Source organism: Aquarana catesbeiana, linkage group LG05 (genome assembly GCF_042186555.1).
Source record: "Aquarana catesbeiana isolate 2022-GZ linkage group LG05, ASM4218655v1, whole genome shotgun sequence".
NCBI lineage: Eukaryota > Metazoa > Chordata > Amphibia > Anura > Ranidae > Aquarana > Aquarana catesbeiana.
Window position 1 is genome coordinate 533,568,831 of NC_133328.1, and position 21,051 is coordinate 533,589,881.

Here is a 21,051-nt window from a genome sequence, read left to right on the forward strand (position 1 = left end):
TTCATTTGAGTCCAGCTGTGTTTGATTATACTGATTGGACTTGATTAGGAAAGTCACACACCTGTCTATATAAGACCTTACAGCTCACAGTGCATGTCAGAGCAAATGAGAATCATGAGCTCAAAGGAACTGCCCGAAGAGCTCAGAGACAGAATTGTGGCAAGGCACAGATCTGGCCAAGGTTACAAAAAAACTTTTTGGCCTTAATTCTAAGCGGTATGTGTGGAGAAAACCAGGCACTACTCATCACCTGTCCAATACAGTCCCAACAGTGAAGCATGGTGGTGGCAGCATCATGCTCTGGGGGTGTTTTTCAGCTGCAGGGACAGGACAACTGGTTGCAATCGAGGGAAAGATGAATGCGGCCAAGTACAGGGATATCCTGGACGAAAACCTTCTCCAGAGTGCTCAGGACTTCAGACTGGGCCGAAGGTTTACCTTCCAACAAGACAATGACCCTAAGCACACAGCTAAAATAACGAAGGAGTGGCTGCACAACAACTCCATGACTGTTCTTAAATGGCCCAGCCAGAGCCCTGACTTAAACTAAATTGAGCATCTCTGGAGAAACCTAAAAATGACTGTCCACCAATGTTTACCATCCAACCTGACAGAACTGGAGAGGATCTGCAAGGAGGAATGGCAGAGGATCCCCAAATCCAGGTGTGAAAAACTTGTTGCATCTTTCCCAAAAAGACTTATGGCTGTATTAGATCAAAAGGGTGCTTCTACTAAATACTGAGCAAAGGGTCTGAATACCATGGACCATGTGATATTTCAGTTTTTCTTTTTTAATAAATCTGCAAAAATGTCAACAATTCTGTGTTTTTCTGTCAATATGGGGTGCTGTGTGTACATTAATGAGGAAAAAAAATCAAGTCAAATGATTTTAGCAAATAGCTGCAATATAACAAAGAGTGAAAAATTTAAGGGGGTCTGAATACTTTCCGTCCCCACTGTATGTGCAGGTATACTGAAATAATTTGATAATAGTTTTCATAGCCCTTGTATTAAAATAACAAAAAACAAAAAATTGCCTGCAGCTATAGAAAATGATGGGCACTTTTAGCCTCTAGATCAGACATTCTCAACCAAGGTTCTGTGGAACCCTAGGGTTCCTCCAGAGGTTGTTAGGGGTTCCTTGAGCTGTGGCTAATTGAACTTCCATCTGATGGTACCTGCATAATTCTGGGTCTAATGCCACTTGGCAAAGCCAGCGTTATGATACCAATCATCTGTATTGCTCTCTGTAAAGGTGGCTTGCTGATCATTCTATAAAGGGGGCATTCTTCCTATTGACCACCAATATAAAGGTCATTATTCCCACTAATCCTTAATCGATTGATTTTAGAAGGAGTTCCCTGAGCCCTGAATTATTTTAGGGGTTTATCTAGGCTAAATAGGTTGTGAAAGGCTGTTGTAGAAAGTAAATTGGTTTGCCAGAGAAGTCTTTTCACTGACACATAATATTTCTACATGGTAGATTGACCTGTATGGTGTAATTTTTACCAGGTTATCTGCCTCAGTTAGCACCCTGAGTTACAGCAAAGTGTTTTTAAATAGGCTTATAGCAGAAAATAATACTCCACGACTATGTTCTGTTTCAGGGATGTCTATGGGATGGAATAACATGCAGCAATAGTCTGAAATTAAGGTCTGGTGGCTTGGTAATATCACTTTTCGTTCACTATAAAAATATCCACCTAAACTTGTCCAAGCATAATCAACCATGAAGGCCATGATTTACTAAAGGCAAATAATGCAAATAGGCTGTTCACTTTGCAAGGCAATTTTCACTTTACAAAGTAATTTTCCCTTAGCTTAGTGAATGAGCTGTGCTAACTTCTATCATCTAAACAATCAAGGAAAAAAATAGTTTTCTATTTTCCTTTCATGTGATTGAATATTCTTTCCAAATTGAATTTCAAAGCAATTTCCCTTATAGAGTGAACAGCCTATTTGCCTTTAGTAAATCAACCCCAAAGACTTGTAGAACGTGCAAGGTTTGGTGAAGATTTGTGCTTATATGTTGAAGAGTTGTAGTTTGCTGTGCTTCAACACTAATGCTGCGTACACAGGACCGGTTTTCCCGTCGGAATAAACTCTGAAGGTTTTTCCGACGGAGTTCCGACGGAATTCCGCTGAAACTGTCCGAACTGTGATCACACCAAAGTCCGACCGTCAAGAACGCGGTGACGTACAACATGTACCACAGGACTAGAAAAAGGAAGTTCAATAGCCAGTAGCCAATAGCTTCCGTCTCATACTTGCTTCAGAGCATGAGTCGTTTTTGGTCCTTCGGAAAAGCATACAGACGAGCGGTTTTAACGATAGGAATTGGTTCCGCCGGAAATATTTAGAACATGTTCTATTTCTAGGTCCGTCAGAATTTTCTGAAAAAAAGTCCAATACACACGATCGGAATATACGATGAAAAGCTTCCGTCTGACTTTTTCTGTCGGACATTCCGCTCATGTGTACGTGGCATTAAAGTGCTTTCACACTGAAAGCACCGGCCGTTAGTGCTAAAGCGCCACTTGTTTTAGCGCCGCTTTTTGGCCGCTAATGGGATGCTTTTAACCCCTAAAAAAGGGTTAAAGACTCCCGTTTTGCTGCGCTTTCAAAGTGCTGCCCATTCATTCTGAAGGGCAGGGCGTTTTGGGAGCGATAAATACAGCGCTCCCCCCCCCCCCCCAAAGATGCTGCTTGCAGGACTTTTCATAACGTCCCGCAAGCGCACCGCCGGAGTGTGAAAAGTCACACTGGAATTAATGGGAGGTGGTTTTCAGGCGCTTAGCAGAGGCCATTTCCAGCGCTAAAGCACCTGAAAACCACCCCAGTGTGAAAGGGTCTTAAAATTGGCAATGTTTTTATAACATTCTATTGATTTTAACTTATGATCTCTCAATTAATTGTGGGGATAAAACTGATAGTAAGTTAGACGAGCAATAGGTACTGTAGAAGCAGATATGATCACATAGGTTCACAGAATTACAAATATTTTGGCAAATAAAATAGTACGCAAATATGTGGCTAAGTTGTTGGGCTGGAGTTCTGCCTTAAAACTTTTGGTACAGTGTTGGAAAAGTCTTAATTACACTTTCAAATCAACCCCTTTACTACAAGTGTACACATACTTGTGGCCTCACTAAAGTTGGTATTCATGGGGCCGCATATGTGTGTACCTGTCTTTTTTGCTGGAGCGTACTGCACAGTGCGCTCCGGGTATGGAGTCTGAGCTGTCACGTATCTGATATTGCTGCCATTTTTAGGAGTAGGAGAATTTTTTAAATGTTCTTTGTTAGGGGGTTATGGTAATAGCAAGAAATATACAGCTACAATTCAAAAATATATATTTTTTTACTATTTTGGGCCAAGTTTCCTTTGATAATAAAAAAGATCAAACGATATGAATGTATAGTTTGCCTGGATACACCAAATTAGTTACAATGATTTGTACAGTTTTACAAACCCATTCCAAAAGTGCAAAACTGGCATCTTCTAGATTGAGCAGAGCCCTCTGATTCCTCCTGTATTGAGTTGTATTTTAACTGTACTGTCTGCCCTCATGTTGTAAAGCGCTGTGCAAACTGTTTGTGCTATATAAATCCTGTATAATAATAATAATCAGGCGATTTGATGCACCTACTGTCAGGAAGGGGTTAAAGTGGTATTAAACCCTCGGTTTTTAAGCAGTTTAAGCAGCTGATTTACTCACAGAGTATGTCAATGCTTTATCTTTTAATCCAATTTAAGTTGGTGCCTTGACCGTTGTCCCAGGTTTCCCGGTTCATGGTGTCTCCTTTCTCTTGTAGCATCCTATGTAGCCACCCTTGTATGCAGGGACTAGAGCTGCGTCTTCCTATACTGTGTGCATCAATATAAACACACAGGCCCATAGCCTAGGATGGCAAGGCACTCCCCTGTTCCTTCCTCCTCTTCCACCCACTCTTCTCCAAGCTATCAGACTACACTGTCTACTGGTAACTCTTTCCTGTGAGGACCAGAAGTTGAGGGAAGAAGCACATAGAGTGCAGGAGCCAGCAAAATTGAAAATTGTGAAACTGCAAATGAATTTTAACAAATAATATACTGGGGGATACTTATTTTATTGTACTCAGTGTGTTAAGCTAAAAGACTCCGACAGTTTAACACTATTTTAATGATGCAGTGCAGTTGCATTTTAATGCGCGTTGTCAGTGTGTCACTTGCAATAACCTTCTTTAGCTTGGGGACTGAATATAATATCTAGACCCCCCAGAAAGTATAAGCTCACCCCTGCAGCACCTTTTTTAACTGTTATGGAGATGTTCCTCTTGACATTTTTTTTTCCTTTCAACCAGGAATAATGATCTTGTGTTTGGCTCCCCCACTGCTGGTGTCTGGGAAAGTAAAACCTGCAAAGTAAACATGTCATTTGTTTCAGATACGTAATGTTCCCCCTCCATTTGTGGTCAGGAATCCTGGAGGACTCTCTTTCCCACACACTTTTCACAGCAAAGTGGTTACAGCTACTGTTCTTAACATTCTCTAATTTCATAGCAAAGTGTGAAGTACAAAGTATGTTTTCACATGTTAATCCTATTACAGACACTCTGCCTATTCCCTGCAATGTGAAGAGCAGTATCAATATAAAAAAAGAAACAGTTGACGTATTTATGGTGAGATGTACAGGTTAACTTTGTCCACACAAACCCTTATGTAAGCAATCCAGACATAAGCCAATAAAGTGCCTCACTCATTGTAAACTGATTACTTAATACCTTTACATCTGAAGCATTAAGTACAAAATAATTTATTTGTTGAACAAACTGTACATTTTACAATATAGGAAGATTAATAGGAGTGCATTTTACCTGTTTTCAAGCTTAACTAATATATTGTAGTATGCACTTGTTAAAATATCAGATTTATTTTAAGCCAGAAACAGTTATAGCTGTATGATGTCATCCTCCAACATGTTGATTTTGCGGCCATAGCCATAAGCATGAACGCCACATTTGTATCTTGTTTTGCTTAACCACTTGACCTCCAGAAGAATCACCCCCCCTTCCTGACCAGGCCATTTTTTGCGATACAGCGCTGAATTCTTTTAACTGACAACTGCGCGGTCATCCAACACTTTACCCCCAAAAAAGTATGTCCTTTTTTGACAGTGTGGGAGGTGCTTTTACTAGAAGAAGGCATGGACCCATGTCCCTGCTTTACAGGAACACAGGATCCATGCCTTCCCTACTGACAGAATGACAATTTGCTGTGTTTGTCTGTTTGTCTCTGTGCTGGATGATCGGCGGTACCCGCAGATCAGCTTCCACTGTGCATAATCACAGCGGGAGCCGGAAGTGTCGGATCACATACTGTACCCAGGCACAGCAGTGCCACCTTGCCACTGTATATTTAGGTTATACGGTCAGAAAGTGGTTAAAGCCCAACTTTAAACAATAAAATGAAATATACTTGTCTAATCCTCAGCTCTTTCTCAGAGCTTGACCGGACCCTGCAGCTTCTTCACCCCCCCACTCCACAGGTCTAGGATCCTGACGTCCTCATAACCAGAGCAGGGTCCATAGTCCTCTTCTAGACGTGAGGACACTGAGGGACATTCCACTGCTGGATTGTGGGAGAGCGCCATCTGCCAGGGGAACAGAGGCTCGGGTAAGTAAAACTGTTTCTCCTCTCCCCTGGGTAAAATGAGCTATTAACCCTTACAGTGCAGGCACTTCCCCATTGCAAGGGATAATTTTTTTTGGTTTTAATAAATAACAAGGCTCAAATCTTGACACCAGTTTTCATTAGTGTGCCCCCTCAAAATCTAGGCTCACATTTGTGTGCACCCCTTTTGCAAACCAATGTTTTGTTATTAATTCTTAATAGCACCTCAACGCACCTTGCTAAAACAGGTGCCAAAACACATGGTAGCAAAGTATCATGTGTTTTGGTGCAGTGTGATTTTAAAAAGAGTCAGCCTTAAAGGATTTAGGGTATGTGGAGCATTTCTATGGGCTGTTTCCATGCTTTTTAACCCCTTCATGCCTAAGGGGTGTAACAAATCTTAATGCTTAAGAACAATTTTGCAACTTTGACGTCTTAGTAAAACCATACATATCATCACAACTACTTCGTGCATCCAGATGGATCATACCTTGTTTTGTTCAGGGCTTTCATTTGGTAGTAAATGGATATTTCCTGATTTTTTTTTTTTTATTATAAAATGAAAACTGGCCCAAAATAATTAAAGAAAATCTTTTTTTTTTTTAAATTAGCTGTATATTTCTTGTTCCTACCATAACCTACCATCAAACAACAACCCCAAATAAATTCTCTTGTGCTAGACAAATGCAATGATACCACATATGTGTATGTTACTTGTTGTTTGTACCTGTAGTACAACCCAGAAGCAATAGTGCACATTTTGCTTTTTTTTTTTTTTTTTTTGTCCTACCTAAAACACACTGACACTGACAAAATCCTGCTCAAAATATACGGATCATGACCTTGACCTTTGACCCTTACTTGATCCAAACACTAACCCTGGTACTGAACTAGATCAAACCTTGACCTAGGTATTTTTTCTTTCTTTTTTTTTTTTTATTTTTATTATTTATTTATTTTTTACACACATTTTTTTCCCCTCTTTGCTAGGAAAGAGAAAGATATGTTGTATCTTTCCTCTCCATTCACAGAGGCTACCAAAGGAGACCAATCAGAAGCTACCACAGCGATCAGGGGACCCAGAATTGAGAGTTTCAGGTCCTGATCATTCGTACGGGACCAGGGGCTCTCGGTGAGAACCCAGCCTTTGTGCTGGGAGATACGCACATATGTAGCCCCACAGAAAAAAGGCCAGTGCAACGGGGCCCATATATAACTGTTATGTCGGCGAGAAAGGGTTATTCATAACGCTTTTCATACAGAGAAGGGAAACCAATAAAGTCTTTACAACACATTTCTGGTGGTATAGTTTCCTTTGGAACTATCTTGGCTAATACAAACAAGCATTTGGGTTGGTTTTGGTAACATTAGCAACAGGGTCGACAAGTGAGAACTGTTGTTAACCACTTCAGCCACGGAGAATTTTACCCCCTTCCTGACCGAGCACTTTTTGCGATTCGGCACTGCGTCTCTTTAACTGACAATTGCGCAAGCGTACGACGTTGTACCCAAACAAAATTGATGTCCTTTTTTTCCCACAAATAGAGCTTTCTTTTGGTGGTGTTTGATTTCCTCTGCCGTTTTTATTTTTTGTGCTATAAACAAAAAAAAGAGCGACAATTTTGAAAAAAATGCAATATCTTTTACTTTTTGCTATAATAAATATCCCCCAAAAATATATAACAAAACAATTTTTTTCCTCAGTTTAGGCTGATATGTATTCTTCTACATAATTTTGGTAAAAAAAAAAATCTCAATAAGCATGTATTGATTGGTTTGCACAAAATTTATAGCGTCTACAAAATAGGGGATAGTTTTATGGCATTTTTATTTTTTTTTTATTAGTAATGGCGGCGATCTGCGGTTTTTATCAAGACTGCGACATTATGGCGGACACATCGGACATTTTTGACAATATTTTGGGACCACTGTCATTTATACAGCGATCGATGCTATAAAAATGCATTGATTACTGCATAAATGACACTGGCAGTGAAGGGGTTAACCACTAAGGGGCAGTGAAGTGGTTAAGTGTGTCCTAGGGAGTGATTCTAACTGTTAGGGGGCTGGGCTACAACACACAGGACAGTGATCACTGCTCTCGATGACAGAGAGCTGTGATCACTGTCCTGTCACTAGGCAGAAGGGGGAAATGCTTTGTTTACAAAAGCATCTCCCCGTTCTTCCTCTCCGTGACACGATCGCGTGCACCCGGCGGACATCGAGTCCGCAGGACCCACGGTCACGTAGACCGTGGCGGGCACATGCCCGTGTGCCCGTGACACCGCTTCTTAAAGGGGATGTACCTGTACGCCCTTTTGCCTACCAGCGCCATTCTGCCGACGTACATCGGCGTGTGCTGGTCAGCAAGCGGTTAATATTTGGGGGGTTTTTTAACTCCCCAGGGTACCTAGTACATATAGCACTTGCTTCCATTCTGACCAGTGGCCCCTATGTCTCCTAAACACACCTCTTAATTCTGGCTGTAGCTCCTCCCCCTTTTGCAACCGAAATTATAGGCATTCCTGCAGGGGAGGTACAGCCTACACAAAGACCTGCCCCCTCTCTAAGCTGAATGATCTGTCACTATTATGAATCAATAATCAGTGCTGCTTATTCATTCATATTGGTACATGATCACTCAGAGCTTCGACTCTGTGTAAAGTATTTGCCAGTGTCTTGTATGAAGTAAAAGCAGCCACAGATACATTACACAGATCTGAGTGATCTTTTACTCTTATGAATGAACAAATAGCATAGATCATTTACTCAGAATCGTGACAGATCACTCGAAGCTGCAGCTCTTTGTGTCTATCAGAGGCTGCTTGTACACCAACGCCGCCCAGAGGATGGATCACACAGTGCTGCCATGGCATTGTTGAGGGGCTAGCCTCTCAGTTCCCCATCAGCTTCTGTCTAACCCTTACTACAAAACTTATTGGCCCTGCAACTAACAGTGTAATGGGCGCAGTAGTCGGCAAGAGAGGGGGCGCACCAGTATGGACACTCTGACCTTCAGATTCAAACACTGTCTACAACACCCTTTTTGAATTACCCCCTAAGCGTGTATTATATAAACAAAAAATAAATAAACCTCACGCTAGATATTGATTAACAAGGGATTGCTGCAACTAAATCCTGAATACTGGATCGAAAAATTACTGTGAAAAAATAGTGCGCTATCCCTTTAAGTGAATGCCCAAACATGTGCAAAGTATAAAAACACGAATAATGTGCAAAATATGCAAATACAAATTTAAAAAAAATGCAAAAAGTGTCTCTTGAATTCATATACACAATACTAATTCGTGAATATACATATAAAGTTCATGATCGATGAATATTCCTTATAGTGTTTCAAAAAGGGCTCAGTGCTCCAGATTAATATAAGGTGCTCCAGTGCATATATAGTGCTCTTGCAAACTGTATAAGTAATGGCCTCTTACCAAACGGTGGGTATCTCAAATTATGGAGTTCAAACCAGCATGTGATATATCTCCCAGATATCCAGGGTCTCACCAACAGGTGTCTCATTAAGTCAAATTATCCGGTCAATAGGAAATGGCTGCAGTGTCCCCACTGCTAAACTGTACAGTGCCTTGAAAAAAGTATTCATACCCCTTGAAATTTTCCACATTTTGTCATGTTACAACCAAAAACATAAGTGTTTTTTTGGGGATTTTATGTGATAGACCAGCACAAAGTATCACATAATTGTGAAGTGGAAGGAAAATGATAAATGGTTTTCAAAATTTTTTACAAATAAATATCTGAAAAGTGTGGCATCCCCCTGAGTCAAAACTTTATAGAACCACCTTTCTCTCCAATAATAGCTGCACATCTTTTGGTATGTCTCTACCAGCTTTGCACATCTAGAGAGTGACATTTTTGCCCATTCTTCTTTGCCAAATAGCTTAAGCTCTGTCAGATTGGATGGAGCGCATCGGTGAAAAGCAATTTTCAAGTCTTTCCACAGATTCTCAATTTGATTTAGGTCTGGACTTTGACTGGGCCATTCTAATACATGAATATGCTTTGACCTAAACCATTCCATTGTAGCTCTGACTGTATGTTTAAGGTCGTTGTCCTGCTGGAAGGTAAGTCTCCAGTCCTGTTCTCAAATCTTTTGCAGACTCTAATGCCCTGTACACACGATAGGATTTTCCGATGGAAAATGTGTGATAGGACCTTGTTGTTGGAAATTCCGACCGTGTGTAGGCTCCATCACACATTTTCCATAGGAATTTCCGACACACAAAGTTTGAGAGCAGGCTATAAAATTTTCTGACAACAAAATCCGTTGTCGGAAATTCCGATCGTGTGTACACAAATCCGACGCACAAAGTGCCACGCATGCTCAGAATAAATTAAGAAACGAAAGCTATTGGCTACTGCCCCGTTTATAGTCCCGACGTACGTGTTTTACGTCACCGCGTTCAGAACGATCGGATTTTCCAACAACTTTGTGTGACCCTGTGTATGCAAGACAAGTTTGAGCCAACATCCGTCGGAAAAGATCCATGGATTTTGTTGTCAGAATGTCCGATCAATGTCCGACCGTGTGTACAGGGCATTACAGGTTTTCTTCTAAGATTGCCCTGTATTTGGCTCCATCCATCTTCCCATCTACTCAGAACAGCTTCCCTGTCCCTGCTGAAGAAAAGCATCCCCACAACATGATGCTGCCACCATTATGTTTCACGGTGGGGATGGTGTGTTTAGGGTGATGTGCAGTGCTAGTTTTCCACCACACGTAGCTTGTTGCTGTTAGGCCAAAAAGTTCAATTTTGGTCTCATCTGACCAGAACACCTTCTTCCACATGTCTTCCACATGTTTGCTGTGTCCCCCACATGGCTTTCTTTCAACAATGGCTTTCTTCACTCTTCCATAAAGGCCAGATTTGTGGAGTGCACCACTAATAGTTATCCTGTGGACAGATTCTCCCACCCGAGCTGTGGATCTCTGCAGCTCCTCCAGAGTTACCATGGGCCTCTTGGCTGCTTTTTTGACTTAACGCTCTTCTTGCCCAGCCTGTCAGTTCAGATGGACGGCCATGTCTTGGTAAGTTTGCAGTTGTGCCATACTCTTTCCATTTTCGGATGATGGATTGAACAGTGCTTCACTTTGTGTTGATCTATCACATAAAATCCCAATAAAATACATTTACGTTCTTAGTTGTAACATGACAAAATGTGGAAAATTTCAAGGAGTATGAATACTTTTTCAAGGCACAGTAGGTCTAGTATACATACCACGTACCCACCATGGTTAGCCAGGCAAAGTAAATATAAAAAGAAGCTGCATAGTGTGATGCAGTTAAGGATGGTCCCATGGCCATGCTTTACACTTATGTGAAGGATGGTCCCGTAACTATGCTTTGCACTTAGAGTTTGACTCTGACTAAATGTAAGCGCAATATATTTTTTTACTAGAAGTGGTTTTCTTTAACTGTATTACACTATGCAGCTTCCTCTGTTTATGTTTACTTTGCGTGGCTAACAATAACATATGTATGTGTGTATATATATATATATATATATATATATATATATATACAGTATATATTCACGCACACATATGTCAATGTAAGCATGTATTGAATTGTAAGCAAAAACTTGTCAATGTGAGCATGCATTAAAGTGTATGTATAGCCAAAGCATGTTTTTTTGTTTTAGGAAGAGTAGGGAAAGGTTAAAACCTGTCAGGTTTTTGTTGCTGTCCCCACTGAAGCGATTTACTCTTTCTATTTGTCCTGGTGTCAATTGTCAACATTTTACATTTGTCACTGAAACAGGAAGTGAGGGGAACCCCCCCCTTTCCAATGGGGAACCTTCTCTGGTGATAGCTGTCTAAGATGGGATTCCTCCTCACTTTGTAAAAACCTCCCCTTGCCTCCTGCTTTATCTCTGGAAGTGAAGTATCGCATAATGGGACAAAGATAGCAAGTAAAAAAAATAAGTGACAAGGATTTTTTGTGCCAGATTTTTAATCACTGTCTGCATCCTTGTTAGGGAGATCCAACCTCTCTATTTGACCTGTTGACCATTGTCACCATGACTGAAAGTGAGGGAAAATCCAACATTTTGAATTTTCACTAGAACAGGAAAAGTGGAGGTGCAGAGGGACATCTGTATTAGTGGTAAGAGGAGATTTACCTTTCTTCACATTTCAACCTATGTCAATATGTAACATCTATTTTCAAAGTGGTTGATTTACTCAAGGTTAATATACTCTTCACTTGGCAAGGGAATTTTCCCTTAGCTTAATGAATAAGGTGAAGCTCTGCTGACTTCCATCATCCAATCACGAGCAAGCAAAATACTGTTTTTGTTCCTTGCATTTATACAGGGTAATGTCATCTGTCCAACTGAACATGAACTCTTTAAAGACATGTTACTGAAATACTTTAGGCATCCATGTTATGAAATATATTAATACATCTGATATTTATTAAATTAATATTTATGAAAACTTCTTTCCATAGAAATAGTTTGACTTTTGGCCAGCCTACGTTGTTCATGTAGGACATCCCACAATGTAATTCTGTTCTACATCAGCACTTCATCTAACCTCCCTGGAAATTTTTCTGTCTGGCCTCTCCACTTCTCCTCATTCTGACATGACTATTAATTCAACTTGGTGAAGTATCATGATACTTTGGGGTGAGGGGTAACTCCTACTGGGAGCTCAAAGTGATGTAATAGCTAATATAAATACTAGTAAAGCAAACTGCCAACCTGATTTCTGTTTTGCTTATTTCTAAATGATTGATAGAGGGTGAGTGAGATTAAATGTGATCCTTCATCCATGTGTCCTTATTTAACACTTGAAAATATATGCAATTACATCGCAAAAGTGGAGGTGCTAATGAAACTTTTTTCTTTTCTTGTAGGTTTGTGATGCCACAAGAACTGAATGAATGTTGAATACCAGAAGTGAATACAATTTTTCAGTAACTGGGTTTCACTAAAATGGGAGAATAGTTATTTTTATAATGTGTTTAATAATATTGTCAACCTAATAATCATAACAACAAATATAATGGTTTATTATCAGTTGAATAAAATATGATCAGTTTTTATTCTAAAACTGCTATCAAACCGACACCTTGCTAGTAAATTGAAAAACATAATCTAACTACTTGCCATTTTAATAAATGGTTTGTAACAAAAATCATCCCAAACCGTATACTCTTATACTGAACATTTCCTGAGAATTTGTATATTGTATTTGTATTAACTCGTGTTGATGCAATATATTTAGTTCAAGTGAAAATATTTTAACCAAAAGGTTTCTTTGGAAGTTGCGATAAGTCTAAAGTCGCACATGGTTAAAAGCTAGATGCTCACTTTAACTTTTGCATGTTCCATTTAGGGACTCCCTTAACTGTTCGTTCAGGGTGCAATAACTTAATGGAAGTCAATGAAAGGTGATACATTTTTGAGTTGCTGGACCTTGCTTGATGGTCTTTAACTTATTCTTAATCAAATTGCCCAAACAGGTTGAAACTGTGCAACTGAGGGTTTTTTTGCGCAGTACAGGTAAATATAGCATGTTAAAGGTGAATGGAGTTCCATGGAACATGATTGTTTTGTATTAATTAGTTAGTCATTTAATAATTTCTGCAGAAAAAGTATTCATCTCGGAAGGTGGGATCTAAAATCACGTTCCTACAAATTTATTTTTAATGTTAGAATATAACATTCTTTGTTACCATCTGTTGGTATACCATCTTTAGAACAACCTAACAATGGCATGCTGACATTTGGAATCCCAGAAAAAAGACATATTGACACTTGAGCCTCTTAGCATATAAATGGTTGATTACCTTTACTGTAAAGTCATGTAGCATTGGCAGGTCAAGTCAACTCATGTCTGGGACTTCTTGTTGCTTTTCAAGTCAACTGTTTGTTGTTTGTTGTTTGCATCCCACTTTGTAGTTGTCACTTGACAGCTCTGCACCATGTCTTGTAGCATGTGAAATTTATGAAAATTATGAATGATTTCACGCCCTAAGCAGCATTATTGGATTTGATTGCTTCAGGTGTATTATGGGAATTATGCATTGACTTTCATTGCAGCATCCAAGATTACTGATCACAGTTGAGGTGTGTGTTTTTGGAAACAGTTCTGTAGATAATGTTTTATAGTACTTGTGATAATAATATAGAAGACTTATTATTTAATATTTACACTTTGCTATTAAATAGTCGAAAAGTCATTTCAAATAATTTGTGATAAAAGTTCTTACATTCTAGCTGTACCCAGTGCTTACACTTTTTGTAAGCAAATTTTGTATAGCTTTATTTTATTTTTAGTTACAACATATAGTCGTTTTTGAATGTAAAAAAATGCATGTTTTATTTTACAATGTCCTATTCCTTATGCGTACATGCAAGTTTTAACAGCCTTAAATACTGGCTTCCAGTCTACCATAACATGGGAACTATTGGAATAGTGGAAGTTGCCATTCAGCCAAGAGGTCTTTTAGTTCTTGAGAAATGTCAGTCCTGCAAACAATTGAATTGCACAGTATGTCAGCTGCCTCACTATGTCAGTATTTCACTAAAGCCCAGTACACACATAGCAAAAGTTGACCAGTTTAGCAGGAACCAGCCATCTTTCGGTACATTGTTACCGTGGTCTGTTCAACAGAAGCCAGTCTAACAACCAGCTTCTATCAAATGGTCTTGCTGGAAAACCAGCTTTCGATCAACGCTGATCAATGTATTTTGGGTGGGTCCCCCATCAGAATACAATAGCACAGTGGGAGAGATCTCCACATCACACATTGTGGTGTTGTGGGCATCTGTAAGGTTTTTTTTTCATTCAACATACTGGTTGAATGAAAAAAACTGAATGTGTATACCCAGATTTTGCTTACTTAGGAAATAAAACACACCCAGAAAGAATCAAAGGGGCTGTAAGATTGCTCTGTGGAAAAATCTGTTCCTTGTATAACAGATGTTCTTTATTAATATCATTGTACTTACACCCATTTTCTTGTAAGATGCAACACAGATTTATTAATTGTCATATTTTTGGATTTATGGTGATGCATTATTACAGCATCACAAAATAAGTATATCAAAGTGCTTTACAAGAGACAGGTCTAGACTAGCGAATCATTACTTAATAACTTTTTGACATCAGTGCTTGGGATATAGTGGCCAAAAGGATTACATAAAGGTGGAATAAAATAATGCGATGCTGGCATGATTGTTATTTATTTTCTTACCATTTTAATATACTGTACTTTGTAAAGTTTTAGATTATGTAGTTAAGGATCAGCTATGGGTGGCATTGAACACAAAGCATAAAAGCCATACTAAAGACTTAATCCTTTTCTTCATGTGGAGTAGCAGCTTTGAACTCTTCAGAGGCTGAAAAATTACCAAAAAGTAAGAAAAAGGATTTTGCAAATGTTATACTGTCTTGTCCTCTGGGTATTCAGTGCATGAGACATGCTAGCTTTGAGGAAGAACCCCCACCTTTTTGGCCTTTTTGAATTTATTGAAACTGCCAAAAACTACCACAAAACAAATATGTATTATTACCAGTATTGATTTTTTTTTCAGAATTTACCAATGGAGGGCACAGTGATATTTGAGGTATTTTACACAAGGCAGTGTTATTTCCAAATAACATAAACCATAGCCTATTTTCCAATGCATTATGATGCAAATGCTTCCAATAATGTAGCTACCATGATAGTCCATTGCTGTAGGTATACTTTGTATTCCATATTTACCAAATTTCCTGGGAAGCAGCCAGAAGAAAAGCTTTAACCACTTTGTATTCAAAATAAACAAATTAATACTTAAATTGCTTCCTCAGGAAGCCCAACAAATCCTTGCAATCTATGTATGCCTTCACATATTAATAACGGGGTTAAACCCTGGAAATGATTGAACTCTAGCTAGTTAATTTTGGTTCATAGACTTAGGTGGTTGGACTCTTTTATTGCTTGTTTTGCTTCAAAAGGACTATAGGGGCGGTCTTTGTGGAATAGCCACAAACCTTTTTAAAGTGGCCCTTCTAGAACCTTTCATGTCAGCATTTGTTTTAGTTTTTTCCCAGCCGAGCACTGCAATATACAACACCCATACCAATTTGATGAATTCTAAACCCTCTCTGTATGGAAGCCAACTGAAGGTGTGCTAACCCTATAAAAGGATCTTCTTTCCAAAAATGTCATTTTTTTCTGTGCAAACCAAGGAAATTTATATATTATAAAGTTGACACTTCCTTGCAATTTTTGCATTTAAATATTTTAATATAAATTAGCTTGCAAATGGGAAATGGTTTTGTAGCGCTGAATGTCTTCATTTAGGAAAGAATTTTCCAACTCTACCAAAGATGTTTACTTGATCCTAATCGAAATACAAGTATGAGTTCAAATGTTAAAATGAACAGGAGCTAACTGTTAATTTTTAGCAGTTTCTCATATTTTAACTTGTAAAATGAATGCTAAAAGGGTTCTTGGTTAGTAATCTCTAGGTATAGAAGAGTTATTAAACATGCTTGCAGCCTTATATTTTTCCATATAAATGGATGCATGCTTTTTTAGTAAAGTTATAAAAATGTTGTGTGGTATAAATATTTAACACGATTTCCCTTTAAGATATCTAAACCAAAGCATACATACCATTTTAACTTTAAAGTATCTTACATGGTAAAGCTCAACTTGAGCAAAAGTACTCAACATATAAACAGATTGTTTTTTAAATAGAGACTTAAATCAGTCAAGTCTACTCAATTATTTGCAGAGCAGTAGTCCAGAGTCAGTTTAGGTTTAAATTCATATATTTTATACATTAGAATATCTTTTTCATTTGGCCTTTTTTCTGCTCATTGAATGTTTTCTTTAATAACTGTAATACAATAAATGTAAATTTTGGGAAATTTAAAGTACTTCTGGAATCAAAATATCCCTGTAATACATAGTATTTTTTAATTATTTTTTTCAAACAAACATGGTTTGTATGTTTCCACTTAATATTGCTAAATTTGTACTAATGAAGTCAACTTCACCCAAAAATCTTTTTTTTTTTTACATTTATCATTTGTAGCCAATCATTATGTGTATCATTATACTGTATATACGCCATTTGTCGGAGGCGATGATTACAAAAAAAAAAGTGTTATGCCGCGTAGACACGATTGGAAATTCCGCCAGCAAAACTCCGATGAGAGCTTTTTGTCGGAAAATGCGACCGTGTGTATGCTCCTTCAGTCTTTTGCTGGGTTAATTCCAGCCAGCAAAAGATTGAGAGCATGTTCTCTATTTTTTGGTTGGGAAAAGTTCCTTTCCAAAAATGCGATCGTCTGTACAAATTCCGATGCGCAAAATTCCTACGCATGCTCGGAAACAATTTGATGCATGCTCGGAAGCATTGAACTTAATTTTCTTGGCTCGTCATAGTGTTGTACGTCACCGTGTTCTTGACGGTCAAAATTTCAGAGAACTTTTGTGTGACCGTGTGTATGCAAGGCAAGCTTGAGCGGAATTCCGTCGGAAAAACCATCCAAGTTTTTTCCGACAGAAAACCCACTCGTGTGTATGGGGCATTAGTAAAAATGTGAAATGCACAATGAAGAAGAAATGAGACATTCTCAGTGAAACATATTTAAAGTAAAGAATTGACATGCCAGGTTTTTTTTATATTTATATAGCAAACGTTTCATAATTACATATCAGTCAATCATTTGCCTTAATTCATTTTTCAGTAGTATAGTAAATAAAGGATTGCACTATTCTAAGTTTTAGAGTGGCACAGACACATTTTATACTTACTGTAAACTAGCCTGAAGCTAGTAACACATCATTGCATTTTGTTCTTGTAACAATATTGTTTTATTTGGCCATTCTGTAAAGAAGACAAAACACCATGTAGATGTGATAATCTAGCTACTTTGCCAGATTTTTGTAGTCACCTTGATTCTTAGATGTTCTACTTTTGTCAAGTTTTCATTTTAAAATTGTAGTAGTAAATAAATTAGCAATATAAAATTCTTTTGTTGAAGTTTATTCATAAAAATTTCCTTAAAAATTCATTAAACATGTATACCAATACTGTGTACAAGGTGCAAGTCTTACATTCACAATGTATACATTAGGACTATGCTTTCTACACCAATGTTCTTTAACTTTTGCTTCATGCTTGCTACATCCCTTTCCTTACTGTCTTCTCCTCGCTTCCTTTTTTTCCTCCTTCCAGTTCCAACCTCCTTGCTTTCTCATCTTTACTTGTGACAGTATCATACACAAGTAAGGATTTGAGACAAGGTGAGTGCTATTGAGAAATGTGGAACTGTAATCCCTCAGAGGATGTGGCTCCTGCAGCATCCTGTTATGTTGATGTTTATCTCATCTCAGTTTGTCACTTACATGCAACAGCAATGGGAAGAGAAATGTAACTAAGACTTTATAAAGGGTTGGGAATAGGAAATGTGGAAAAGGGAGGTAGGAGACCAGAAAGAGCTATTTTTTTGGAGGTGGGTCACAAGATTGATAAATGTTTGTAGCACATACTATAGAGCATTTCTGGGTAGGTGGTGAATTGAAGGATAGGAATATGTAAATCTTAAATTTGGCACCTTATGCATTGTCTAAAAGTAGCAGGCCGTCTATGACTTGTATACTTGAGTTCACATATAACCTTTACCTTTTGTGTAAAATATCCTTTGCATGATAATGTATAAATAAACAACACAAGTATCTGGTTCACATGAAATATAAACTTCTTATATAGTCACTTTAAATATATTGAAAAGTTGTTTTACAATATACCTAAAAAGATGCCCTTTCATAATAACTGTTGGTTTTTTTGAAAAATCTTTGTAAACAAACTCTTATTATTGAATGTATAAAAATGTGCAATATGTTGTAAACTAATGAAAATTTACAAGCTGTAATGAAATGCTTCTTCAAACATTTGATTTGGAAACAATTTGGTGACTTTCTAATGAAGTGTTAAATAATAAAAACAAGTTTGTGTGCACTTGTATTATGAGGCATGTTTTGCTTTTCATGTTTTTCAAGGATGAATGCCTTTTCATATATTGATTTTTAACTGGTTGTGCTTGGTAACTGCTACCACAATAAAAACATTTGTAAATATGTTTTGAATTTTTTTCTTGGTAACAATGCATTATGGAAAACCAGTCATTATGCATGATAAAAAATGCAATGCTGTGATAAAACAAAAGCACTACGGTATTTGTATGACCAAAACTCTTCTCTTAATCATACAGTACAGGACACAGGAGTTGATTTTTAGACCCTAAATGCTATATGCTGCTACCTTCAAGTAATTAGACACCAACAAGAGCTTTGCTGGGGACTGTCCCCCAGTGTACTCAAATAACCCTGCCTGCTTCATGAGGCTCCATTGTTTTGATAGTATCCTTAGATGACTGACCCCTTCTCCTGTCGCAGATTTTTTTTCTATTTTTTTACCAGTTTTCCTTATTCTTTACCTGACACTTCTATCAACATCTGACTGCCTTTTGACTTATGATCCACTAGCAGATTCTGATTTGGTTACCCTCAATGTACTTTGGGGAACCATTACCAGACCCTGCAACAGCAGGGCTGGCCTGTAATGTTGGTTCACGCACTGGTTCCTACTTTCTGTACTCATCATGGTATATGATACAACAAATGAGTTAGCCACAGGGTGCCATACAGGTCCAAGGCCCTAGTCCATCCCTATGGCACCCAGACCCTATGCCCACCATGACATGAGAAGCCTGGACCCTGAATATCATTTCTGTTGACAATGCAAGTTGACTGTTTGCCATCTCACGTGTTGCCTGATACCTCAGACAAAGCCACAGGAGCTTGGTTAGCCCATGGGTTATTTCATTTTCTTCATATTGGAGATGCTGAACCCCTTCAGTATGCATCTATTCAGTGAGGCACTTGGGAGTGGGAACACATGGGATAAATAGTGGAGATTCCGCTGCAGGCCCTGAGGAAACTCCAAGTACCTTTCGAGTTAACAACAGTTCCACAGTAAGGTCTTATGCTGGCATTGCTGCTTTTTGCACATGCCCTTCGAAGCTGAGCTCCTCTTTAGAAATACATTGAGGAATACATTGAGGTGACTATTGGAGAAAGGGGTTCCTACCCCACTAAAATTTGTTCCTAACTGGATCTTTCAAGATGGCAAACTATTCCCCTGACCCCTTATTTGCACCATGTGTTATTTCAGCCAGCCTGCAGCTTTAAAGTGAAACGCTTAGAATAATAAGTAGGATGTCAATAAACCAAATATATTTATATACTACTACTTCAATGTTTCTGCGCTGATCTGTGTATCAGAAAAACTCTCTGAAGATATCTTTCTTCCACCATCTATGAAAATAAAGCTTCGAGGAGAGGAATCGGCATGGTATACTATCCTATTTGACAAGGACAGCACTCAAGCTATAAAGCGTATCTATGGTCAAATGTAAAATTGTATATTAATTTCCACTGTATATATTACTCTGAATGATACTGAATTTGTAAGCTTACCTTGTAAAGTTCCCCACACTTGCTTGAATTCTGTGACACATATTCATTATGTCCTGTAAGAAGGCACTACTGTGTCACACATTTCACAGAGCCTGCTTTCTGAACTGCAGAGGTGCTGGGAGGGGTTTCAGGCCAAGTCAGTACAGGAATAACTGGAATAACTGCTTGCAGGCAGCAAGGTGCCATGGCATATGTAGTCCTTAGAAATTGATAATAAACAGCAGAGGAGAAGCTGCAAAGCATTCAGGGAATTCAGTAAATTATGGAATAAGAGGGCCAGCAAACAGGCAGCACTCACAACATGAAAATGGATTTTTCAAGTAAGCTTATATTGGATTGTCAAATATAAATGTTTGTATTTCTATATCAGTGCTGCTGTTATAAATTGAATGTGTATTCTGTGATCATAGAACTTCCTTTATGAGCAGGGTAAGATATGAGTATATCAGGTTGTGTTAATACACACACACTAATAAACAAACCAAGAATGGCTTAATTTGTAACCAGGACCAAATATTTAGAACAAAAATAGGTCTCGTTTAAGTACCTCAATATCAAACACTTTCACCCTCTTCCTGCCAAGACCAGTTTTCATATTTTAGTGCTGTCACACTTTGAATGACAATTACTCATGCAACACTATACCCAAATTAAATTTTTATCATTTTTTGACACAGATAGTGGATAATCACCACTGGGTTTTTTTAAATTTTTTTGCTATATAAATGAAAATATGCTAAAAATCTTTTGATTAAAACTAATTTTTCTTAGTTTTTGGTATAAAATTTTGCAAATAAATATTCTTGCTTGTAAACTTAAGCCAAAATGTATTTTGCTACATTTTGTTTGGTAAGAATAACCTAAAGCAGTGTAT

General features: G+C 38.2%; 1 protein-coding gene across 1 annotated transcript in view; it reads left to right on the forward strand.

Annotated features, from left to right (window-relative positions):
• The window catches only part of LG05H8orf34 (linkage group 05 C8orf34 homolog), a 427,150-nt gene extending 408,404 nt beyond the window's left edge, over window positions 1–18,746 (forward strand). The window contains exon 14 of the mRNA XM_073631776.1: window positions 12,546–18,746. Coding sequence (XP_073487877.1) covers window positions 12,546–12,553 — 8 coding nt within the window. The 3' untranslated portion in view covers window positions 12,554–18,746. The remainder of the gene's footprint in view (window positions 1–12,545) is intronic.
• Window positions 18,747–21,051: the final 2,305 nt, after the last annotated feature.